Consider the following 22779-nt stretch of genomic DNA (forward strand, 5'->3'; position numbering starts at 1 on the left):
GGGCGATCCAGCTGGCCACACGGGTCTGGATTAAGGATGAGGTCAAGAGGTTATACTTTAGACTTAGTAATACTGACCTTAAACTTAAGTGTTTATTTTTCAAACTAACCAGTGTTCTGCACCCTGTTGAATTTGATTCACTGCACCATTCCTTATTGCAATTTGTGTGTGACATGGGTAGTAACAAATTTGAGGTTTTACAACGTAAACTATCAAGATTGAACCCCTTAACAGTGCCGACTCTTAACTACGTCAATCAAGCCACTTCCAACATAACTCCCAACGTAACCCTTACACCGTCCTCTACCCCACATCTAGCCTCCAATAACTCCCCACATAGTCCGACAGATGGAGCCACTTTTGTTAATAACATCTTCATTGGTGATTTTGGTGTTAAACCCATTCATAGCTCAGATTTTTCTTTCCACCCTCGAACTCTAAACCTGTCAAACTGTGCCCTATCCCAAAACGATTTAAGTATTTTAAATTTAGGACTTAAATACAATTTCACTTTTTCACCTAGAGTAAATGATTTACAAGTTTTCTCTGCCCATTTGGAGAACGTAATCTCTAGAAGTCTCCCTGAAGCTTCACAAGGTGCAGTTCGATCTGCTTGCGCTGTCCATCTTAACAGGTTTCACGCAGGAGGTCTCTCTTCAGTGGTTCCTGCAGTAAGCAGGACAGAAAACAGGAACTTGTCCTCACTTAAGAAAAAAGTCAAAGACAACGATTTGATAGTAACAAAAGCTGACAAAGGCAATTGCGTAGTGGTTCTTGACAGAACTCAGTATATGGACAAGGTCCTGGATTTTCTGAATTCGGACTCTTTTGAAATTTTAAACTCCTCCCCTCTGGACAAATTCCTGGTGAAATTTAAGTCATTTATTAATAGAGTCCAGACTACTTTAACACCTTTGGGATTTAATAAATACAAAATCATACCTATCAACCCCTCCGTTCCCAAACTCTATGGCCTTCCCAAAATCCACAAACCCAATATCCCCATCAGACCAGTGGTTTCCTTTTGCGGTTCTCCCTGCCACCATCTTTCTGCCTGGTTAAATGATATTATCCTTAAAACCACCGGATTTAAAAGTAAATATTCCATAAAAAATTCATTTGAACTTTGCTCCCAACTCAAAGACTTAATCATCCCAGACACAGCAATCATGGTCTCCTTCGATGTTTCCAACCTCTTTCCCAGCATCCCACCACCTGATTGTTTAAACTTGGTCCAGGATTTGTTGTCCTCTTCGGAAGGTCTTGACCCTTTCCAGGTGGAAGACTTATTAACCCTGGTGGCTCTGGTACTGGACCAAAACTTTTTCCAGTTCAACAACACTTTCTATTCACAGTCCGGAGGCCTGGCTATGGGTTCATGCCTTTCCCCTCTGCTAGCAGAGATCTTTATGTCCAACATTGAACATTCCCTAGAATCCTACCACTCCTTCAATAAAATACTCTTCTTCAAAAGATATGTGGATGACATTTTCTGTATTTTTGATGGGTCTCTAGATGACCTTCAACAATTATTCTTGTTTCTTAATGATTTACACCATTCAATCTCATTCACCATGGAACTAGAGTCATCCCATAAACTACCTTTCCTTGATATTTTGCTTTACAGGTCTTGTAACCACATTGAGTTTTCCATCTATCACAAACCCACAAGCACTGACTGCATAATCCCCTTCCAATCCAATCATCCAATTAATCAAAAGGTTGCGTCATTAAACTGTTTCTTTAACCGTCTATTTAACATACCAATGTCTGAAACAAACTTTAACTTAGAACTTTCCTGGATCAGAACAGTAGCAACCAATAATAATTTTCCAAACACATTAGTTAATAAAATTTATTTTAACCATTTTAAAAAATTTGTCAATAAGAACTTAATACATTCAGACAAACCTGAAAACCCCAAATTCTTTTCCATCCCTTTTATGGGCCCACTGTCACTTCAGGTTAAAAACATTTTCAGGTTAAATAACATAAATATTTGCTTCAAAGTCTCCAACACCTCTAGACAATTCCTTTCCCATTCCAAAGACCCTACTCCCCAACTCCATAAATCAGGCGTTTACCAACTGTCCTGTTGTACCCCAGGATGTAATGCTCTCTATGTTGGTCAGACGGGCAGGAAGTTCTCCACTCGCATTCATGAACACACTCGGGAGTACTTGAAGTTCACCAACAACCCTAACCTAAATACTTCTTACATGAAATCTAATTTCTCTCGACATCTTCGTCAGAATAATCATACCTTCAACACCGAACAGGGTTTCAAGATTCTGCATGTCTGTGGTAAGGGCAGCCTACTTAACCACCTTGAGGTGCTTGAGATTAACAAGGCTTCTGATGATGGTGGGTGCACCTGCCTGAATGACCAGCTTAACCATACATCAACCTCCTTTTTTAGGTCCTTAACCTTTTAATGCTTCACATACCCCTTTTACACAACCCTAACACCTCCTTTTTCACTTTCCCCTCCCTCACCGTGGCGTGTGTCGGTGTCGGCATTTCTTGTAGTTTTGCCACCATTTTTGAACCCCTATTAGCCACCCTCATCTGGCTTAATACGTTGTCCACCTGTTTGCTGGTTTGGTGCATTGTTTACTTTCAACTCCACCACCTGCGGTATGAATGGTTGCGGGTTTTAACCTTTCTATTGTTGATCTTCACTTGTTTTGTGGGTTGCAGAACTATCCACCTGTTGTCAGCTAAATTATTGATTTTATTTTATTTTATTGTAACCCCCTCTTAACGGTTCCCCCTCTGCCTTCAAATTAACGGCTTATCAATGTGAAATTTTTTAAAAATTTTTGCACCTCCATTTTGTTTCCTGTTTGATCGCCTCTTCAGTGGATGGTGCACGAGTTTTAAGATCTTTTTTTCCCCCTAGGGTCTCACCCAGCCCTAAATGGGTCTAGTTTAAGTTTTTTGTTTTTTGTTTAATTTTAATTTAATGTGCTATAGTTAGTTTTTTCTCCATAATGAGGTAACTATTAAATTTCCCTATAATCCCTTTAATCAATTGTTACATGTGTTAAATTTTACAGCATTGTTCACCTACTTAACTATGTTATAGTCACTAATTCGTTATAACATGGGTCTCTCTGTCTCTCCCCTTGTAAAAAGACAGTAGTCACATTGATCGATCGATTTAAGGTACGTTTTCTCGTTTTTTAACATCTCGTTTTTTAACATTAAACTTATGGTACACCATGTAAAGTAGGTTATTCTTGTAGCTCCTGAAGATGGTCATTTATGTGACCGAAACTTGTTGAGCAGACCTTACCATCTAAGGTCATAATAAAGTACTGTGGAGAAGACTGTTTGTCATTTCCTTCCTTTCGTATATTTTAAAAGCTTCTGAAAGTTTCCAGATGTTTTTAAATCATTAGGATCATCTAAAAACTCTTAATAGTATTGACAATCTCTCAAAAAATGAATGTAAATTGCTTTGTAACTTAATTGATTCTGTAGCTCTTACGTTACAATATCTTCCAGTTTCGTGGTTGAAAATAATTGGAAAACATTTTGTTGCTGTATAAATTACAGAACATATTAATTAATTTGGGATTACCATACATTTCAACAGGGGCAGCAGAAAGCGAGGATAACCATATGATATCCCTTAACGGGTCCCAAATGCCAACGCATAGCGGCATTGGGGTTAACATCACTTACCCTTCGGAAGTGCCAGGGCCCCAATGGACCGGCCCAGTCAGTCCAGTTTCAATTAAGCAAGTTAGTCAGGTAACTCGATTCTTCCTTTAACTATTCATATAAATTTTCACCTGTTTCTAACCAAATTAGTATCATCAGTACAGTAATCCGGTGGCGATGATGGGCACATTTCCACGGGATTCGCGACCCAAAGACTTGTGTTTGGGTAATGGGAACTCTTCGACATTGGCCAGAACGTCGGACTTGGAACTGAACGGTATGGCGATTAAGGAACGGTTGATGGCAAACAGACTTCCGGAAAGTTGCGTCTAAAAGTTTGGTTAACAATAATTGTTGCGAGAGTGCCGTCCAAGAATGTTTTGTGGCTTTCGCAACCCCCAAACAACATTGATTCACTTTGTTGTTGATTTTCGTGTACATAAAGTGGAAGTGGTGTTTATCTGTGAATTTTGTGTATAAGTGGATTATTTGTAAGACTAAATCATGTACAGCATAGACTATTCATATCCTTTTCAGTTATACAAGGTGAAAAAGGAAAAATGTAGGTACTCTACTAACAACTACAGTCATTGACGTTTAAAACGCTGCGTTGCCAGATGTTTTTTTTTCTATCATTAAAAGTTAAAACTACGTTGCCGAGTAAGTTTAGATGTCAAAAAGCTCATATTAAAAATATGAACAATAATTCAGCATTCAATAGCACATCAAAAAATAACATTTCCTAAGGAAGATACAGTCCTCCAAATTTCAGTATAAAAAATGGACACCATGTACAAATTTGAATAATTTTCTTACTGTTTTAAGTTAAAAACTTTTGAACATCCTGTATTTTAATACAGCAGCATCACTTTTATACAGCAAAAAAGTGAAACAGCAAATTTCTTCAACTTGCATGATAACCAATCCACCCTGTATATCTACTTAATTAGTTTATTACCAGTCTGGGGCAGTTACCACTGTCTGTCTGAGTGAAAGTATTTTCTACTTTAAAATGGTTCAAAAGGATTCAAATCTGGTCATCTCGGAGATTCACAAGTTAATTTTTGACACTGAAAATAGTAAAAAAACAGGATTTTTGGACTTTTTTGATTTTTACTGACGTTCAATTTGCACTGAATAGTCTAAACTTGTTATTTATTAAGGTATAGTCATAAAATTCTTTTTTTATACTGCAATCCATTGTCGAGTGTCTGAAATTGGATTTTAGGCACTAAAAACAGTCCGGAAATCAAAACAAAGATTGTTGTGCTAAAAACTCATTTTTTACTTCTAAAAGTTGACTTTTAAGGCTAGAAATTACTTTACTAAGACTAAAGAGAGTCCAAAAGTGTATTTTTATTTTAATTGCTGTACAGCAACACTGGTAACAGGTTTTAAAAATTAGTTTTCAAGACATATCGTAGCATTTAATGCCAAAATTCTTTACTTTTATTACTGATGAGTCTAAAACTTGACATTTATTATTATAAATAGTCTTAAACTGGATTTTTCAGTCTTAAAGCACTAAAAACAGTATGAGTTTCTTAGAAATGCTCCAATTTTTTGCACGGATGAGTGTAGAAGTCAATTGAATAGTGAAAAAGCTTGAAATGACATTTTCAAGACTATGGGCACTGAACCAACTGGTTTTCAGGCCTGATAAGTCAAAAACTTAGTCTTAAAACTCGATTTTTCAGGCTGAACACAGCCTTAAAGTACTAAAAACAGTCTAGATCGTCTCTAGAAGTCAATTTAATAGTGACAAACATTGAAGTGACATTTTCAAGCCTATACAGAATGTAAAAATTGTTTTTTAAGTCTGCTCTGTCAAACACTTGGTGAAGTAAGTCTTGAATCTCAATTTTTCAAGCTGAAAGCAGTTTTAAAGTACAAAAAATAGTCCAGAGAGTTCAAAAAAAATTAAAATCAAAGTAAAAAAACTTGAATAGTTACTGTTCAAGTGAATATTCATAAACTTAATGTCAATATCCTGTAATTAAGACTAAAATATTGAAATTTGTCTTCATATCATGAAAACTTACTTCAAATGCAAATTTTAAGCTTCTAATGTACACTTCCTTGGTTTAGAGTCACTTTTTCGTGTCCAAATCAAGTTTCAATACTAAAGTCTTTTAATTTATCTGAATAGTATGACGACTGACTACAAAGACAATTTTTAAACTTTTCTTCTCAATTTTCGCAATTCATAGTTTTTCTGCAAAAATGTTTACCCATTTTTATTGCAAATAATGTCAGTTAATTAATTATTTATTATAATTAACCGCCAGTTAATTTTTATAACTGTCTAGTAAAGCCGCGTTCTGTGCAAAGGAAATTTCACGTCACGATGACGTAATTTGACAGTTGGTGAAATTGTGGCTTTGTTAAATTACGTCATCGTGACGTCAAATTTTCTCTGCTAACCTAACCTAACTAATCAAAGTTTTGATGTTGGTGACAGTTTAAAAAAAAATCTAATGGCGTTTTCAAATTTAATGAAGAAATGACAATGGGTAAATAAGGATAAAGATAATAATTTTTTGGAACTGTCTGAGCACCCTTATTAGGACACCCTGTATTATGAAGAGAGAAAACGCATTTGTTTTGTTCGTCCTGTATATTGATCTTGTTGGTGTTTCTACATTAAAAGTCTATCAGAAGAGGAGCCTAGATCAACTGATCATTTTGAAACTCAGGAATTTTGCCTATAAATCCTCAAAATTTCACTTTGATATAATTTTTTAAATTAACTTCAGTTCAGTTAGGAAAACACAAAAATCTTTATGATAAAGCTGATGAAACACTCCTCATGAACCGATCATTTCAAAACTAAGCATATCAGTGAATCATCTCTATCTTGTGAGTTTTCTTCAAGGTTTAGTGAAAGAATCTCGGAAACTAGCAGAGTAGCAATGTCGGTTAAATGGGGAAAGAATTGCAGTTTTAGAAGACCAATTCAAAACCGTTTTTTAGTTTTTTGAATAAGTTTATGGGTGGAAATATTTAGCAAAAACCAAAATTTGTCGTTTTGATTAATTCCTTTTATTCCATCCAGTCGATTTATTATTGCTTTCAGAAAAATTACTTTCAAATAAAAGTAGATATTTGTGAACTGAACAAGATAAAGTAAAATCCATAATATTTTTTAATTTTTGGCAGGTCATAGCATATTTGAATTCTTTATTTGAAAGAGCATAAAAAATACTACAAAATAAGCACAAATTCTTGAGACACTAAAACTCAAAAAATACTCAAAATACTTGTCATATACTAGATATCTTTTCAGATTTTTGCAAAATTAAAAACGGCTGTTTTTTACTAATTTCACCTAATTTATAATCAATTAGTATAAATATAACCTTTGCTCTGCAAACTAGCCCTTTTGGAACAAAAGAAAAATTTGACAAAACTTGCATTTTTCCATTCATTAAAGACCGTAGGTCACCTAATTGAATTCCAATCAATTTCATTCACACGTCATTCAAAAAAGCATAAAAATTACTACAAAATGAGCCAAAACTCGTCTTATAAACCCCTCACGTTTCCGTGAGATATTGAAATTCAAAAAATACTTTAAAACACCTCATAAATCTCCTTTTTTTAGTTTCTCAAAAAGTGAACGAATTAAAAGTGATTTTATAAAGCTTACTTCACCTAATTTATAACAGTTTAGCATAAATACGTTCTTTGATGTAAAAGCTATTACTTGCAGTTGATCTGGAGCAAATTAAAAAAAATTGACAAAATTGCACTTTTGATAAAAATAGCTCATAGCACCTTTATTTGTACTCCTATCAGTTTCATTCAAATGTCGTTTGAAAGAGCATTAAAAATACTACAAAATGGGCCAAAACACGTCTCTCTAGCTCGTCACGTTTCAGAGATATTTAAATTTAAGAAAAAATATTAAAATACACTTCGTATACCCAATTTTTTGTAATTTTTGCAAAACTGATTAATAAACTTTTTTGTGTTTAGTTTACCTGAAAGAAGCAAAATAAAAAATTGACAAAACTGCACTTTTGACAAGTTTCGAATTTTTTTATTTTGACAGGCCATGGCAGCTTTATTTAAACTCCAATCGATTTTAATCAAACGCCATTCAAAACGAGCATGAATAATACTAATAATACTAAAAAATTTATCAAAACTCGCATCCCTAGCTCTTCACGTTTTCGAGATACTTAAATTTAAAAAAAATCAAAATACATTTCGTTTTTAAATTTTTTGCAAAACTGAAAAACTTTTAATAATAAAAGCAACTTGTTTATCATTTTAAAATCTAGTTTTATAACATCAGCTATTTAAATTACAAGTTTTAATGAATTTCATTCTAAGTCAATCAGGTAAAAGTTGCTTTTCAAATATCAAAAAGTATCATTTTAATAGTTTAAAACTATTTGAAAATTTAATACAAAAAGCTTTTTCTAATTTTTTTTTACTTTAATTTGTTTGTAAAGCAGAAAAGTTTTACTAAAATCTGTAATTACATTTATTTGTACTGTTTTTTTTAGTAATATACAGAGTGAAAATTGTAATGGGCAACACGGTTTTGACCAAGTAAGATGGTGGAAAATTTGAAATTTGCTGCTCTAAAACTCGATGAGATGTCTTAATTGTTATAGTTCTACAGGGTGGACCACTAATTTTGCTGATGAGACATCAAAACACATTTGAGTAAGCATCCAACATATAGAATGCTTGTATAATATCTATAATTTTAACTCTCTGTAACCCACACTTACATAAATAACTTGTAACATATCCATAACGCAAATATATCTAACACTGTAAATATTTGTTGATTCTACTAAGTGTAATATAAATTGTACAAAACTGTTACTTTTTTCTATTGTTCATGTTATTCTTAAGTACATTTTTTAGGTTAAAACTCGTCATATTAACATATCCATTGTTGTTTATAACTTTCTTGTTATATAACACGTGAAATCATTCATCATTTTGTATAAACTAAATTTAAGTCTAATAAGCTGATAGAATGTAAGTATAATGTCATTTTGACCCCACCGACAAACCCACTAATTTGTATAACCACATTATATTTAACAAACAAAAAATTGGATTGAAATGTTTAAATAGTCAGCTGCAACTTGAATATTATAAATACCAAATAGGTGAATTTACAGATATGTGATATTTTGCGTAGGTTACTTTAAGGAAATTGTTAGGAAATAGAAAACTTTAATGTAACAGTTGAGTTGTTTTACTGTTTTACTACATTACAGTAAGTTGATATTGAATGAAACGCAAAAACTTGATTTTTGCTCTTGACCTACAAAGTGTCTTGATTGTAGAATCAAAACAGCACTATTCTGAAAAAAATACAAGATTTTGAGCAAAATAAACGCAATTTACTAGACAACGTACCCTTAATAAAGTCTCACCGAAATGAATTTTAAAGTCAATGGGGTTGAATATGGAGTAGCACTGGTGCTGTCCTGGAGTAACAATGGTGACATTAACTGGAAATAAAGCTCCAAAAAGCCTTACAAAAGCTTCCACTTGTATAGAATCAATATCTGGACCTAAATTTCGATTCTACAACACTGGAATGGAAAATTTTTGCAAACTTACTAATATATTCCGGGGTGACACTAACCAAATATGACAACCCTCTATAAACGGAACAAGGGGTTTGTTCACACCCCGACAATTCAATTTTCTTGACAAACATATTTTCTGATCCTACAAACATTAATAACAAATTTGACACAAGTTTTTTAAAAGTATAACTCACCGCAATCGGTAAAGAAAATTTCTGCTTTCGCACTCACTAAAATAACAAAAAGTAAACATTTCTTTAACATTTTACTTCAAAAATTACAAACTTGCGACTGTGATTCAATATTATTACACTTTGTTTTGGCGGCTTGATATAAATTAAAACCTTATCTTAATTAACCAAATTAATTGGTTAGTATTTATAATAAGACGATAAATGTGTTTTCTTTTGCCTCTAATGGTTCTTGACCAGTTTGAACTAGTATACAGGATGTCTTAGAAAAGAAACCTGAAAGAATCTAGGAAAACAACACAAAACATGAAAAAGGTCAATATAATCAAATGTTATATCATTAAAGTGAAACGATTTTTTCCCTAAAATAATGTGAATATTCCAGAAAAGTAGGTAAGTACATTTTTTTCAGTCTTTGATGGCTATCACTTTCCACAATTTGGCTTCAAAAACCCTATTTTGAAATAGTTTTTGATAGTTGTTACGACAAACATGCAAATATTTCATTCAGGAGCGTTTTTAAACAGAACACCCTGTATATACCTCCATTCGATTCAGCTGACATTGGTCCACAGTCTGGCTATATAACTCCTTTACTTAAAGTGTATAAATTTTGAGATATTTAGCTCAAAATAAGTAATTTGACTTTCTACAAAATATTCTGTGCTGAAATGCATATTTGCAAACTACGTTTTCTAAAACGGGACATTCTGTATATTATTGCGTCAATCGATTCAGCTGACTCCGACCTACAATCTGGCTATATACTCAAAGTGTACAGTTTTTGAGATATTTATATTGAAATTTTGATATGATTTCCTCGATAAACTAGTGGTTTCATTAAAAAGAATGTTTTTTATTTAATGGGACATCCTGTATTTTGTTACGTCATTCGATTCACGGACGGTGTCCGTTTTGTTGTAACTGTCTCCATTTTGACCTTAAAAAGTGACATTTTTGACAAATGACACGTCAAATTTTTACCATTAACCTAAACTACTTAAGATAGTATAAGAAAATTTTCAAATTAATTTCTTTTTCAAAAAATTTCTTAAAAAATATCAAAAATCTATTCTTTTATTTTTCAAAGTCAACCGGTGCGTTGTACAGAAAAATGACAAATTTAGTAAAAATTACGTCTTTTTGAGTGGCATACATGGTAAAAATTTCACACTGCTATATGAAACAGTTTTTGAGATATTTAGAAAAATGTCTAAAAAAAGGTAATCAAGTTTGACGACCTCTACCGGCCAAACGGCGCAACTTAGCGATGCCCGTTCAACGTCACGTGATAGCTCCATTCATTAGCCATCTACGATAATTTGATGTATTTATACGGAATGTTTCGAATAATCAAGTTATTGGCAATTTTTTGAAAAAATGCACCAAAATTTCGTTTAAATGTTAGTTTTTCTTGGTCTACTATACTGATCGCCGCCATATTGGATTTATACATGTCAAGGAAGCCATTTTAACTAATTCTGGCATGTAGAATACGAATCTGGTGTCCGTTTTGCTGTAACTGCCGCCATTTTGTCATTGACTTTGAAATTAGGGCATTTTTGCCAGTTTACAAGACATGGCACCCCTAAAAAATCATATTTTGACAAATGACACTTCAGGTCACATTTCTACCATAAATCTAAACCAATTATGGCAGTTGATGACAATTTTTAAAATTATGTCACCTAATTTAAGGTCCTTTGGTATAAATATGTCTTTTGCTGTGCATTGGAACCGTCCTGGAGCAAAATAAAAATTGCCAAAATTGCACTTTGTGTAAAAATAGCATATTTTTTGACACACGTTGCTTTGACCCTAAATTACTCCCTTACTTGACAAGCTACGTCAAAATGTCATAGAAAACAAAAGATAGAGCAGATTTCAGGCTCTCTAAAAATATCCCCACATGAGTTGATTGATAACTCCGTTTGGACGCTAGAGGGCGTTACATTTTATTTATCATAATATCGCATTATATTGTAAATATTTTTTAGTCAGATTTCATGTATCTCTTAATCCGGCCGAATTCCTGGCAAAGAAAAAGGTTAAAATGTTAAACCTTAAGTCTAACTCTGTTAGTTTTTGAGATATCAAAAAACCGACTGCACCAGCGTCTTTTCCGGGAAATTTTAACATAAAATGACACCGAGACGTCAACTGTAACTTGACAAATAAAAAAGTTGTATTTTTTGACGGTTCCAGGCCGCCATTTTGAATTTTCTGTCAAAATGTTGACTTGCACCTCATTTTAAAGGAAATTTCACGTAGTTTCAAGAAATGACAGACAAAATGGCGTCACAGGCCCCCATTTTGAATTTCCTGAAGAATTTCCTTCTTTTAGTTTTGGAATATCTCTTCTAAATACAAAAAAAATTATAACTCAAAAAAAAATTAAATTTTAGTTTTTTTCAGACAACAGAAAAAATACTTGAAAAATTTAAATTTTTAAAACTGCATTTGGTTCAACTTTAATTTGCACAACTTGGCTTCAATCTAAACTTGTTCTTATCTTTTATAGTTTCCAATATCTCAATGGGGAAAGTCGTCTAAATAACCAAAACTGTCTCATTGTGGCATAACAAACCGTATTACAATATGGTGTGTAATCAATAATTTTAATTCCCATTACCTTCTATTAATTGGAATTGAATTAATTATGATTTTGATAAATCCAATTACATATGCTGTGTAATCTTTTAATAAACATATAGTGCGAAGTATATGGCTTATTAATCCAATAATGATTTTTATACCAAATCAATCATAACAATCACTTACTTAGGTAAAAAATGAGAGTTGACGTAGTTTGTGATTATTGTATCGTGTAGGTACTAAATAGTCAATGAAAATGGAACCAATATTCAAAACTCTGGTGATTATTAAAAATTCACATTTTCTAAGCTAATTCAAACCAGTTTTTGACAATTATCAATAATTAAACTCAATGGGACACCAGATTAATTAACTTGCACTTTCAGTCATTCATATTCTACGCACTTTTATAAAATCATACCCACTCAATCAAATCAGAATGACGTCAGAAGTGCCAATTACAAGTACGAAAATGTCTTCTCAAATTACAATCTAATCTGTATTTTTGTGTAAACCCGGAATTGCAGGTGTTGTGGTCAACTATTGATGACATTCAAGCCTACCCGACTAGATTAAGCTTTAATAGATAAAATCCCTGTGTAATAGAAGCGTTATCTAGTTATCTACTACATCAAAACACAATTTCCAAAAACAACCAAAAAAACTATCACTCAACAAAAAACATCTTTTGGCCACTTTAGATAACCGAAAAGGTTGATTAGATTTATAAAGGGTATATTGGTAATAACCATATTTTGATTAATGTCTTTGTCAAGATGCGGGCTTATACTAAGCTACTAACTGTAGCTGTGTTAAGCTATTTAGTCCAGTTGATTGTAGCTGAAATTGCGTTCTCTGATTGTGGTAAGTGCTTATCATTGTCATCAAGTGAAAGAAAAAGCAAAATTGTATTTTTTAGGGTCTGACGCAATTTATATTAACCAAATTTTGGTGGATAATTGCCAAAATACACCATGTTTTCTCAGGAGAGGAGTGATTTATAATGTTACTGTAGTGCCAAAAACTTTAGGTAAGTTTTGAGGGTTTCTATTCTTACATCACTCAAAGCTTCGTTATTTTGTTGTAATTTGCACAGTTTAAACGTTTGGTTTGTTCGCGTTTTGCTGACGTGAAAAACCCTATAACTTTCCTTTTTACAGTTTTTTGATATTTTTCCAATTAACGAAGATATAGTCAGTTGAACTAGCTAGAGTCTTTCAGAGCACTTTTTGTGCTTTGACACAGTTTGTAGGACAAAACTACCTCATAGCAATCTTATAAACAATTAAATTTGCTATCACTTTTCCTTTACAAAGTTTTTTGATATTTTGTCAAATAGTGCCGATATGTTCAGTTGAATTAGCTGAGATCATTCAAAGCACTTTTTTGTGCTTTGACACAGTTTTTAGCAACATAGCCATTTCAAATTTTGTAAATGAGTATACATAACAATAGTATCTTGAAAATTATATTGCTGACTAAAGTAAATTTTTCTGTTATATTGTTTTTTATTAATTAGACAGAATATTACTAGAATGTCGTAAAACAGATTTTTCCAATCTTTCAAATGTATTATTTTTTTTTCAGAGAGAATTGACAGTGTTACTTTAAATGTGAATGCGATGATTCGTGGAGCGCTTTTTCAAGTTGCCTCCAATTTGAGGAAACCATGTGGAATTCCATGTCCTGTTACTGATGTCGTTCCTGAGCCTCAAATTCCCATTGAATTTATGTTAGATACCTCATTAAATCCAGTAAGATTCATATTTATTTTAATACAAAAGGTGATTGATTATGAGAATTTCCTTGAATTGAGGAACTTAAAGTTCAGAGAGGAATGTAGTTCAGAAAAGGTCAAACGTAATTCAGAATAAGGAACTGCAATTCAGAAACCATCAAATAAAATTCAAGAACATTCAAAAGCAATTCCATAAAATACATTATCTGTGGATAATAGTATATTGTACGACAAGGGTGAAAAAGATGTCCTTATCGCACGAGGACGATAATTTTAGCACGAACTGTATTGACTGACTGTATTATATTTTTTAGTGTTTTTTCAGGTTATTGGATAGGAAATTTAATAAGGATTCCAAAAATGTGGTTAAAAATGAGATTTAGTAACTAAAAGTGTGTTTTACAGTGGATATTGTAGCAGACTGTCCTTTAAACCGTGTTTATTGAAGCTTAAACTTTGACAGCGCTTTTCGCCCGGACTGTATTACATTTTTTAGTGTTTTTCAGGTTATTGGATAGGAAATTTAATAAGGATTCCAAAAATGTAGTCAAAAATGAGATTTTGTAACTAAAAGTGTGTTTTACAGGGGATATTGTAACAGACTGTCCTTTAAACCGTGTTTATTGAAGCTTAAACTTTGACAGCGCTTTTTGCCCGGACTGTATTACATTTTTTAGTGTTTTTTCAGGTTATTGGATAGGAAATTTAATAAGGATTCCAAAAATGTGCCTAAAAATGAGATCCAGTAACTACAAGTGTGTTTTACAGAGGATATTGTAGCAGACTGTCCTTTAAACCGTGTTTATTGAAGCTTAAACTTTGACAGTGCTTTTCGCCCGGACTGTATTACATTTTTAAGTGTTTTTTCAGGTTATTGGATAGGAAATTTAATAAGGATTCCAAAAATGTGGTTAAAAATGAGATTTAGTAACTACAAGTGTGTTTTAGAGGGGATATTGTAGCAGACTGTCCTTTAAACCGTGTTTATTGAAGCTTAAACTTTGACAGCGCTTTTCGCCCGGACTGTATCACATTTTTTATGTTTTTTCAGGTTATTGAATAAGAAATTTAATAAGGATTCCAAAAATGTGGTTAAAAATGAGATTTAGTAACTAAAAGTGTGTTTTACAGAAGATATTGTAGCAGACTGTCCTTTAAACCGTGTTTATTGAAGCTTAAACTTTGACAGCGCTTTTCGCCCGGACTGTATCACATTTTTTATGTTTTTTCAGGTTATTGAATAAGAAATTTAATAAGGATTCCAAAAATGTGGTTAAAAATGAGATTTAGTAACTACAAGTGTGTTTTACAGAGGATATTGTAGCAGACTGTACTTTAAACCGTGTTTATTGAAGCTTAAACTTTGACAGCGCTTTTCGCCCGGACTGTATCACATTTTTTATGTTTTTTCAGGTTATTGAATAAGAAATTTAATAAGGATTCCAAAAATGTGGTTAAAAATGAGATTTAGTAACTACAAGTGTGTTTTACAGAGGATATTGTAGCAGACTGTACTTTAAACCGTGTTTATTGAAGCTTAAACTTTGACAGCGCTTTTCGCCCGGACTGTATTACATTTTTTAGTGTTTTTCAGGTTATTGGATAGGAAATTTAATAAGGATTCCAAAAATGTAGTCAAAAATGAGATTTTGTAACTAAAAGTGTGTTTTACAGGGGATATTGTAACAGACTGTCCTTTAAACCGTGTTTATTGAAGCTTAAACTTTGACAGCGCTTTTTGCCCGGACTGTATTACATTTTTTAGTGTTTTTTCAGGTTATTGGATAGGAAATTTAATAAGGATTCCAAAAATGTGCCTAAAAATGAGATCCAGTAACTACAAGTGTGTTTTACAGAGGATATTGTAGCAGACTGTCCTTTAAACCGTGTTTATTGAAGCTTAAACTTTGACAGTGCTTTTCGCCCGGACTGTATTACATTTTTAAGTGTTTTTTCAGGTTATTGGATAGGAAATTTAATAAGGATTCCAAAAATGTGGTTAAAAATGAGATTTAGTAACTACAAGTGTGTTTTAGAGGGGATATTGTAGCAGACTGTCCTTTAAACCGTGTTTATTGAAGCTTAAACTTTGACAGCGCTTTTCGCCCGGACTGTATCACATTTTTTATGTTTTTTCAGGTTATTGAATAAGAAATTTAATAAGGATTCCAAAAATGTGGTTAAAAATGAGATTTAGTAACTAAAAGTGTGTTTTACAGAAGATATTGTAGCAGACTGTCCTTTAAACCGTGTTTATTGAAGCTTAAACTTTGACAGCGCTTTTCGCCCGGACTGTATCACATTTTTTATGTTTTTTCAGGTTATTGAATAAGAAATTTAATAAGGATTCCAAAAATGTGGTTAAAAATGAGATTTAGTAACTACAAGTGTGTTTTACAGAGGATATTGTAGCAGACTGTACTTTAAACCGTGTTTATTGAAGCTTAAACTTTGACAGCGCTTTTCGCCCGGACTGTATCACATTTTTTATGTTTTTTCAGGTTATTGAATAAGAAATTTAATAAGGATTCCAAAAATGTGGTTAAAAATGAGATTTAGTAACTAAAAGTGTGTTTTACAGAAGATATTGTAGCAGACTGTCCTTTAAACCGTGTTTATTGAAGCTTAAACTTTGACAGCGCTTTTCGCCCGGACTGTATCACATTTTTTATGTTTTTTCAGGTTATTGAATAAGAAATTTAATAAGGATTCCAAAAATGTGGTTAAAAATGAGATTTAGTAACTACAAGTGTGTTTTACAGAGGATATTGTAGCAGACTGTACTTTAAACCGTGTTTATTGAAGCTTAAACTTTGACAGCGCTTTTCGCCCGGACTGTATTACATTTTTAAGTGTTTTTTTCAGGTTATTGGATAGGAAATTTAATAAGGATTCCAAAAATGTGCTTAAAAATGAGATTCAGTAACTACAAGTGTGTTTTACAGAGGATATTGTAGCAGACTGTCCTTTAAACCGTGTTTATTGAAGCTTAAACTTTGACAGCGCTTTTAGCCCGGACTGTATCACATTTTTTATGTTTTTTCAGGTTATCAAATAAGAAATTTAATAAGGATTCCAAAAATGTGCCTAAAAATGAGATCCAGTAACTACAAGTGTGTTTTACCGAGGATATTGTAGCAGACTGTCCTTTAAACCGTGTTTATTGAAGCTTAAACTTTGACAGCGCTTTTAGCCCGGACTGTATCACATTTTTTATGTTTTTTCAGGTTATTAAATAAGAAATTTAATAAGGATTCCAAAAATGTGGTTAAAAATGAGATTTAGTAACTACAAGTGTGTTTTACAGGGGATATTGTAGCAGACTGTCCTTTAAACCGTGTTTATTGAAGCTTAAACTTTGACAGCGCTTTTCGCCCGGACTGTATTACATTTTTTAGTGTTTTTTCAAGTTACTAGATAGGAAACTTAATAAGGATTCCAAAAATGTGGTTAAAAATGAGATCCAGTCACTACAAGTGGGTTTCACAGGCGATTTTGTCGCGAACTTGCCTTTATCATTTTTACAGTTCAAATTTTAACAACGCTTTCCTCACCGACTGTACCGAATTTTTGAGTTTTTTCAGTGAATTTTTAAGTGTTTTTTTTAAGTGAGTAAATAGGAAATTTCCAAAATAAAGTGTTTTAATGTTCATTTACAAAACGAGGAGTCAATTCAAGGAAAGTCTCATACACCATTTGCATGTTTTTAAAAGATAGAGAACTTTTGAGTCCCTCATAGTTTTGTAAATATCTCAATCTCTAACTGACTAACTTTTATTGTTTTCACATCAACATCAAACTTTTCGTATCTAGTTACAAAAACTAATTTTATATTTGCTAATTGATTTTGCTTCCAACAGATCGGTTCCTCCAGACTGTTTCTAAACGCCACTTACTGGTATGGAGGTGTCAGAAGGAGTCGATTCTGCGTGGAATTTGACATTTTTATACTCAACAGCTAAATTATACGAAAAATTCCACAAGTTGTATAGTTGACCATATGTACGTTTAATAATATAACTCATTTAGTTGGTAGAATTTTTATTTATTGCAGGCTTTGTAGTTGTTGTTTTGTATCTTTTTAGTAAAACCAGTTAAAAACTAAATACGAGTGCTTTACTTTGTGATGAAACCACCTTTAATTAAATTTAAGTAATTTTGTAGATATTTACCTAAATGAGTTTTCTTATGGCGAAAATACAAGCAAAATTATTATAGGTTATATATATAAGTTAATTCAATTTTTAAGTAATTCCATTGTTTTTGTTATTTCTTAATATTTTCTATAACTTCAAATTCATGATATTTTCTGTTTTACCCAAAGAGCACTTTTCCAAGTTTCTTTTAAATTTTCGAATTTAGCAGCTGCATTCTGAATATTTTTGTTCTTCTGCTAAATTTCTGTAACTGTAACCTTTTCCAAGATATTCGACTTTTCTTACTTTTTTTTGAAAATTACTTCAACACTTTCAACATTCTATATCTCCACCTCTTTTAGGGTTTCCGCTATGGTAAAAGAAAACAAATTGTTCATCTTGATCCGCTTTCTCATCTCGTGCTAACCGCAAAATTAGTGAACATATACTACACCCTGTATATACACGAAAAACAAAAATAAAAACAGTTTAATTTAAAACAAACGTCCACTTGTGACATTATTGAATTCATTCTGAACATATTTGATCTTTTGCAAAATTTTCGTAACTCTAACCGTTTCCGAGATATTAGATTTCTTACACTTTTTTTTGGAGAACTGTATCCAAAATTTTCAAAATCCTTTACTTCGGTTATTTTTAGGGTTTCAGCGACTGTGAAAAGCTCAAAATGTTTGTCTTGAACTTGCTCGTTCATCTCGTCCTAACCGCAACACAATAGAATATGTACAGGGTGTTCAAAAAACAGTTAAATTTTAAAGTATAACGCTCTGCCAGCTGTGACCACGTTTACCCGGCGGTGGGATGATGTAAACCTAGTCCGTGGGATGCAGAAAGTCATTCCAAACATTTTTGGTCTCTTGCAGAATTTCTGTAACTCTAACCGTTTCCAAGAAATTTCAATTTTTTACTTTTTTTTTGGAAATTGTTTAGAAAATTTTCAAAATTCTGCATCTCGGTTATTTCTTCGGTTTTAGGGACAGTAAAAAAAATGAAAATGTTCGTCTTGAACTGCTCTTTCATCTCGTCCTAACCGCAACACAACAGAATATGTACAGGGTGTTCAAAAAACAGTTAAATTTTAAACTATATCGCTCTGCCAGCTGTGACCACGTTTACCCGGTGGTGGGATGATGTAAACGTAGTCTGTGGGATGCACAAAGTCATTCCAAATATTTTTGGTCTCTTGCAAAATTTCTGTTACTCTAACCGTTTCCAAGAAATTTCAATTTTTTACTTTTTTTTGGAAATTGTTTAGAAAATTTTTAAAATTCGGCATCTCGGTTATTTTTTCAGTTTTAGGGACAGTAAAAAAATGAAAATGTTTGTCTTGAACTGCTCTTTTACCTCAGTACCATTAAACGTATACAAGGTGTTCAATAACAATAGTTAACCTGTAACCGTTTCTGAGATATTCGACTTATTCAGTAAGGTAAGAAAACGTTAAAAAATTATATAAGTTAGGTTAGGTTAGACGAAAAATTGTGTTCTTTATCACACTCAAATCATCTACCAGTCTATTACATTCCCAGGTAGCATTTTTGTCTTTGTCTTGCTATGTCATACGAAAATTTTGCTTTGATTTGTGTTTTCAGCGAGAAGACTGGAGTAATATTAGTTTACTAGACAGCAAAATTTGATATCTTTTGTTTATTCTATAATTTTTGACCCACAATATCAGGACATCTCCATAAAAATGGATAACAAGACAAACCTATAAAAATACAAAGAAAAAAGCAGCTCTCTGCCACTAAAGTCGGTGTAAATGAATCACCGTTTTGTAATCATTCTTTCTTGTCAAAAAATCGTTTTATTCATATTCTGTAGCACTGCCTGTCTATTCTACCAAAACATAAAAAAATCCCAAATTTCAGTGATGGCTTTTGTGTATATTATTTCAAAGTTAAACTACACAAACACTTTAAGAACTAGTAACGGTGACCGAAGTTTCCACGCAAAATCCGCCATGTTGCTCCGAACTGTCCACAAAAGTGGTGTTGATGCGTAGAGTGGAAGACATCTGCAAATAAAACTTTTCGATCCAAATGCCCTTTAAAGCTAGAGACAACTTACAGCCATAACATTGTCAGCTATGGTGATGTTAAGCTCCACTTGGGGAATAACTTCCGAATTTTCTGTCAAGTAGGAGACGCACTGGTTGATGCAATCCGATTCCTGCTCAAAATATGCACCAATCTGAACCAGCCCAACTTGAACCGATGGCTCTACCAATGGAGGACCTGGTGCACTTAAAATTTAGCATTCAGAACAATTGTTTACAACTAAAACTCTTACTTATGTGCTCAGGAGTGAGGTACACCTGATAGGAATGACCTCTTTTGAGATGACAGGTCAGACCTGACGCACAATCCTCAATATGTAAAGTTTCAATATAGTCACCTCCTGAAAATTTTTCAAAAGTTTACACTGGTGAATGTGATAAAAGTAAAGATAAAATTAAAGTTATACTTGAGTTTACCCGGATAAAGAAGCACCGAAATAAACTGGGTAAAGTCCAAAATATTATTAAGATGTAAACCAGGAGCCCCAGGAGGTATAACTTTTTAATAATTATGCTTTAAATCGAGCTATTGTCTTACATTTCAATATTACACAATAATTTTATAAATAGCTTCAAAAGAAAGTGAAATAAATGAGCCAGGCACGGTCTCCTATGACGTAGTAAGGGACATTTCATTTTTATAACTCCGGAAATCTAAAGTAAGGACGCGAATTAGTCATTCCACAGATATCGGTCTTTCTCGTTGAGCAAAATTTGACGTCGGTGCCAACAATCACGTGATACCGGTACACTATTTAATTAGACAGTCACGTGACAACTGACAAAAAAAATGGCCAAGAAGCTAAAAACCACGACTTGTCTCGAATCCTTAAGAAAACTGTTTCATACTGAGATTTTTAGAGCTTCATTCCCAAACTGAGAATATTTTGTCAGTTTTGACGTTTCTGGCAGTTGTCACGTGATACTAGAATACTATTTCCTTAGACCGTCACGTGACAGCTGTCAAACTAATTATCAGGAATCTATAAAAAAACAATTCAAGTTTCAAATACTGCAAGAGTTAACTATTATTCTACACTGTGAATTTTGCAGCTTCATGCCCCGAATGGGTAAAGTTTGACAGTTTTGACGTTTTTGACAGTTGTCACTTAACACTCGGACACCATTTACATGCCAGTCACGTGACCACTCTTAAAATAATGGTCATGTAGTCAAAAACCGTGTATTCTCTGTGTTTAAAACTGTTATTCTTGCAGCTTGTTGCCAACACTTGGCAATGTTTGACCGTTTTGACGTTACGTTGACCGTCACGTGATACTAGAACACTATTTACCTAGATAGTGGCCTATATACTGTCAAATTATATACAAAGAAGTTATAAAACAAGTCTAGTTTCGAACAGTAACAGTATGACGTTTGATTTTTGCAGTTCCATGTTTTGATTGGGTAAACTTTGACGCTTGTGACAGCAATCACGTGAGACCGGTACACTATTTAATTATACAGTCACGTGACAACTGTTAAAAAAATGGCCAAGAAGCTTAAAACCACGATTTGTCTCGAATACTTTAAGAAAACTGCTTCATACTGTGATCTTTAGAGCTTCATGCTCAAACTGAGCAAAGTTTGTCAGTTTTGACGTTTGTGACAACTGTCACATGGAACTCGAACATCATTCACATAGACAGTCACGTGACAAAGGTTAAAGTCGATGGTCATGGAGTCAAAATCCGTGTATTCTCTCGAATACTGCAAGAAAACTGTTTTAAACTGTGATTTTTGCTCACATTGGGCAATGTTTGACAGTTTTGATATTCATAACGTGTCAGAGAACACCAGTCACGTGATTCCTGTCAAAATAATATCTAAATACTAAACTATGTGTACCAACTTTTAATAGTCTGCGATTTACTATTACTCTTAGTACTCTTTTTTTTTGAGTTTTATAATATTTTAACGGTACTAAAATAATAAAATACATTTTAATTTCTTGTAAGTGACGTACAAAAATAAAAAAAAATTACGTTTTTCTAAAAAAAATATGCTCTCAATTTTAGAATCTAAAAATGTTTTTAAAAGTACGGTGTTCTATTTAAAAAAACTAATATTTTATCTGCCACCCCTTTACGAAACACTTTGTGTATCCTAAAGTAATTTTAAACCATGCATATCGATGTTCTGTAAAACTTATGTATTTAACATTTTTTTTTGTATTTTGGAGACATATAATGAGATAATAAACTTTACTCTAGCGTTGACTCACCCTGTGCTACCCGTGCCTCTTAGATATTTTTAACTTTACCCTAGTAAACCTAGGTTTAACACTTATTTCTACTTTACCTGTAACAAATGTGCACTAAACTTACCGCATGACGTAAACGAAAGTCCTGAAGACAATTCAAATAGTAGAAAAACACTCAGAAAGTATGCAGGCCAGTGGTTGAGCAGTATCATTCTCACAACGATCTGAGAATAACAAACAACAAAACTTTATGAAAAAGTTTATTGTAAAGTGTATAGTATTTATAAAAGCCAATTGACTACGTTTATCTCGAGAAACAGATAACGGATTGTCAACAAGGGGGTCGTCTAAAAAAACATTTTTCTGTGGTAACTAGTAGTATTCGGAAAAATATGAGACACATGTGTTTTTTTCTCTCCAAAAAACCACATTTGGTACACCATATACGAAAAAGTTCCATGTAGAAAGACCAGTTTATCCGTCTCTCCTCTACTTATAGGGAACTGAGCAAAACAAAATATGTATGAACGTATATGTCTCAATTTTCAATTCAGTCAATCACATTCTAATATACACACACTAAAAAAATCTTTTTGCAGCTTC

At 32.9% G+C, this 22779-nt stretch overlaps 5 protein-coding genes across 7 annotated transcripts in view; 3 read left to right on the forward strand and 2 right to left on the reverse strand.

The window, feature by feature from the left end:
• Window positions 1-8880, forward strand: part of side-II (sidestep II transmembrane protein) — a 162960-nt gene extending 154080 nt beyond the window's left edge. Inside the window, exons 14-15 of the mRNA XM_081980734.1 lie at window positions 3602-3759; window positions 3820-8880. Coding sequence (XP_081836860.1) covers window positions 3602-3759; window positions 3820-4002 — 341 coding nt within the window. The 3' untranslated portion in view covers window positions 4003-8880. The remainder of the gene's footprint in view (window positions 1-3601; window positions 3760-3819) is intronic.
• LOC145728880 (uncharacterized) lies at window positions 174-3330 on the forward strand. Of its 3 annotated transcripts, XM_081979392.1 has the most exons (3): window positions 174-2998; window positions 3060-3168; window positions 3249-3330. In XM_081979392.1, exon 1 carries the CDS (start codon window positions 174-176, stop codon window positions 2433-2435), a length of 2262 nt encoding a protein of 753 aa, XP_081835518.1. In that variant the 3' UTR covers window positions 2436-2998; window positions 3060-3168; window positions 3249-3330. The 3 variants fall into 3 exon arrangements, with proteins under 3 accessions (XP_081835518.1, XP_081835517.1, XP_081835516.1); XM_081979391.1 differs by having other exon boundaries at window positions 174-3168; XM_081979390.1 differs by having other exon boundaries at window positions 3060-3330.
• LOC145728881 (NPC intracellular cholesterol transporter 2-like) lies at window positions 8871-9586 on the reverse strand. Its single transcript, XM_081979394.1, has 4 exons — window positions 9428-9586; window positions 9265-9375; window positions 9058-9215; window positions 8871-9002 (listed from the first exon to the last, which is right to left on the reverse strand). The coding sequence occupies exons 1-4, from the start codon at window positions 9495-9497 to the stop codon at window positions 8910-8912; spliced, it is 432 nt and encodes a 143-aa protein (XP_081835520.1). The 5' UTR covers window positions 9498-9586; the 3' UTR covers window positions 8871-8909.
• A 3137-nt stretch (window positions 9587-12723) lies between these two features.
• Window positions 12724-17863, forward strand: LOC145729331 (uncharacterized). The gene is made up of 4 exons (XM_081980041.1): window positions 12724-12883; window positions 12939-13049; window positions 13607-13773; window positions 17618-17863. Exons 1-4 carry the CDS (start codon window positions 12796-12798, stop codon window positions 17717-17719), a joined length of 468 nt encoding a protein of 155 aa, XP_081836167.1. The 5' UTR covers window positions 12724-12795; the 3' UTR covers window positions 17720-17863.
• Window positions 17864-19779: 1916 nt separating this feature from the next.
• Window positions 19780-22460, reverse strand: LOC145729970 (uncharacterized). Its single transcript, XM_081980971.1, has 4 exons — window positions 22301-22460; window positions 20207-20314; window positions 19985-20151; window positions 19780-19931 (listed from the first exon to the last, which is right to left on the reverse strand). The coding sequence occupies exons 1-4, from the start codon at window positions 22386-22388 to the stop codon at window positions 19833-19835; spliced, it is 462 nt and encodes a 153-aa protein (XP_081837097.1). The 5' UTR covers window positions 22389-22460; the 3' UTR covers window positions 19780-19832.
• Between the last annotated feature and the right edge of the window lie 319 nt (window positions 22461-22779).

The sequence above is a fragment of the Ips typographus genome, linkage group LG5 (genome assembly GCF_016097725.1).
Source record: "Ips typographus isolate SLU linkage group LG5, UJ_Ityp_2.0, whole genome shotgun sequence".
Lineage (NCBI taxonomy): Eukaryota > Metazoa > Arthropoda > Insecta > Coleoptera > Curculionidae > Ips > Ips typographus.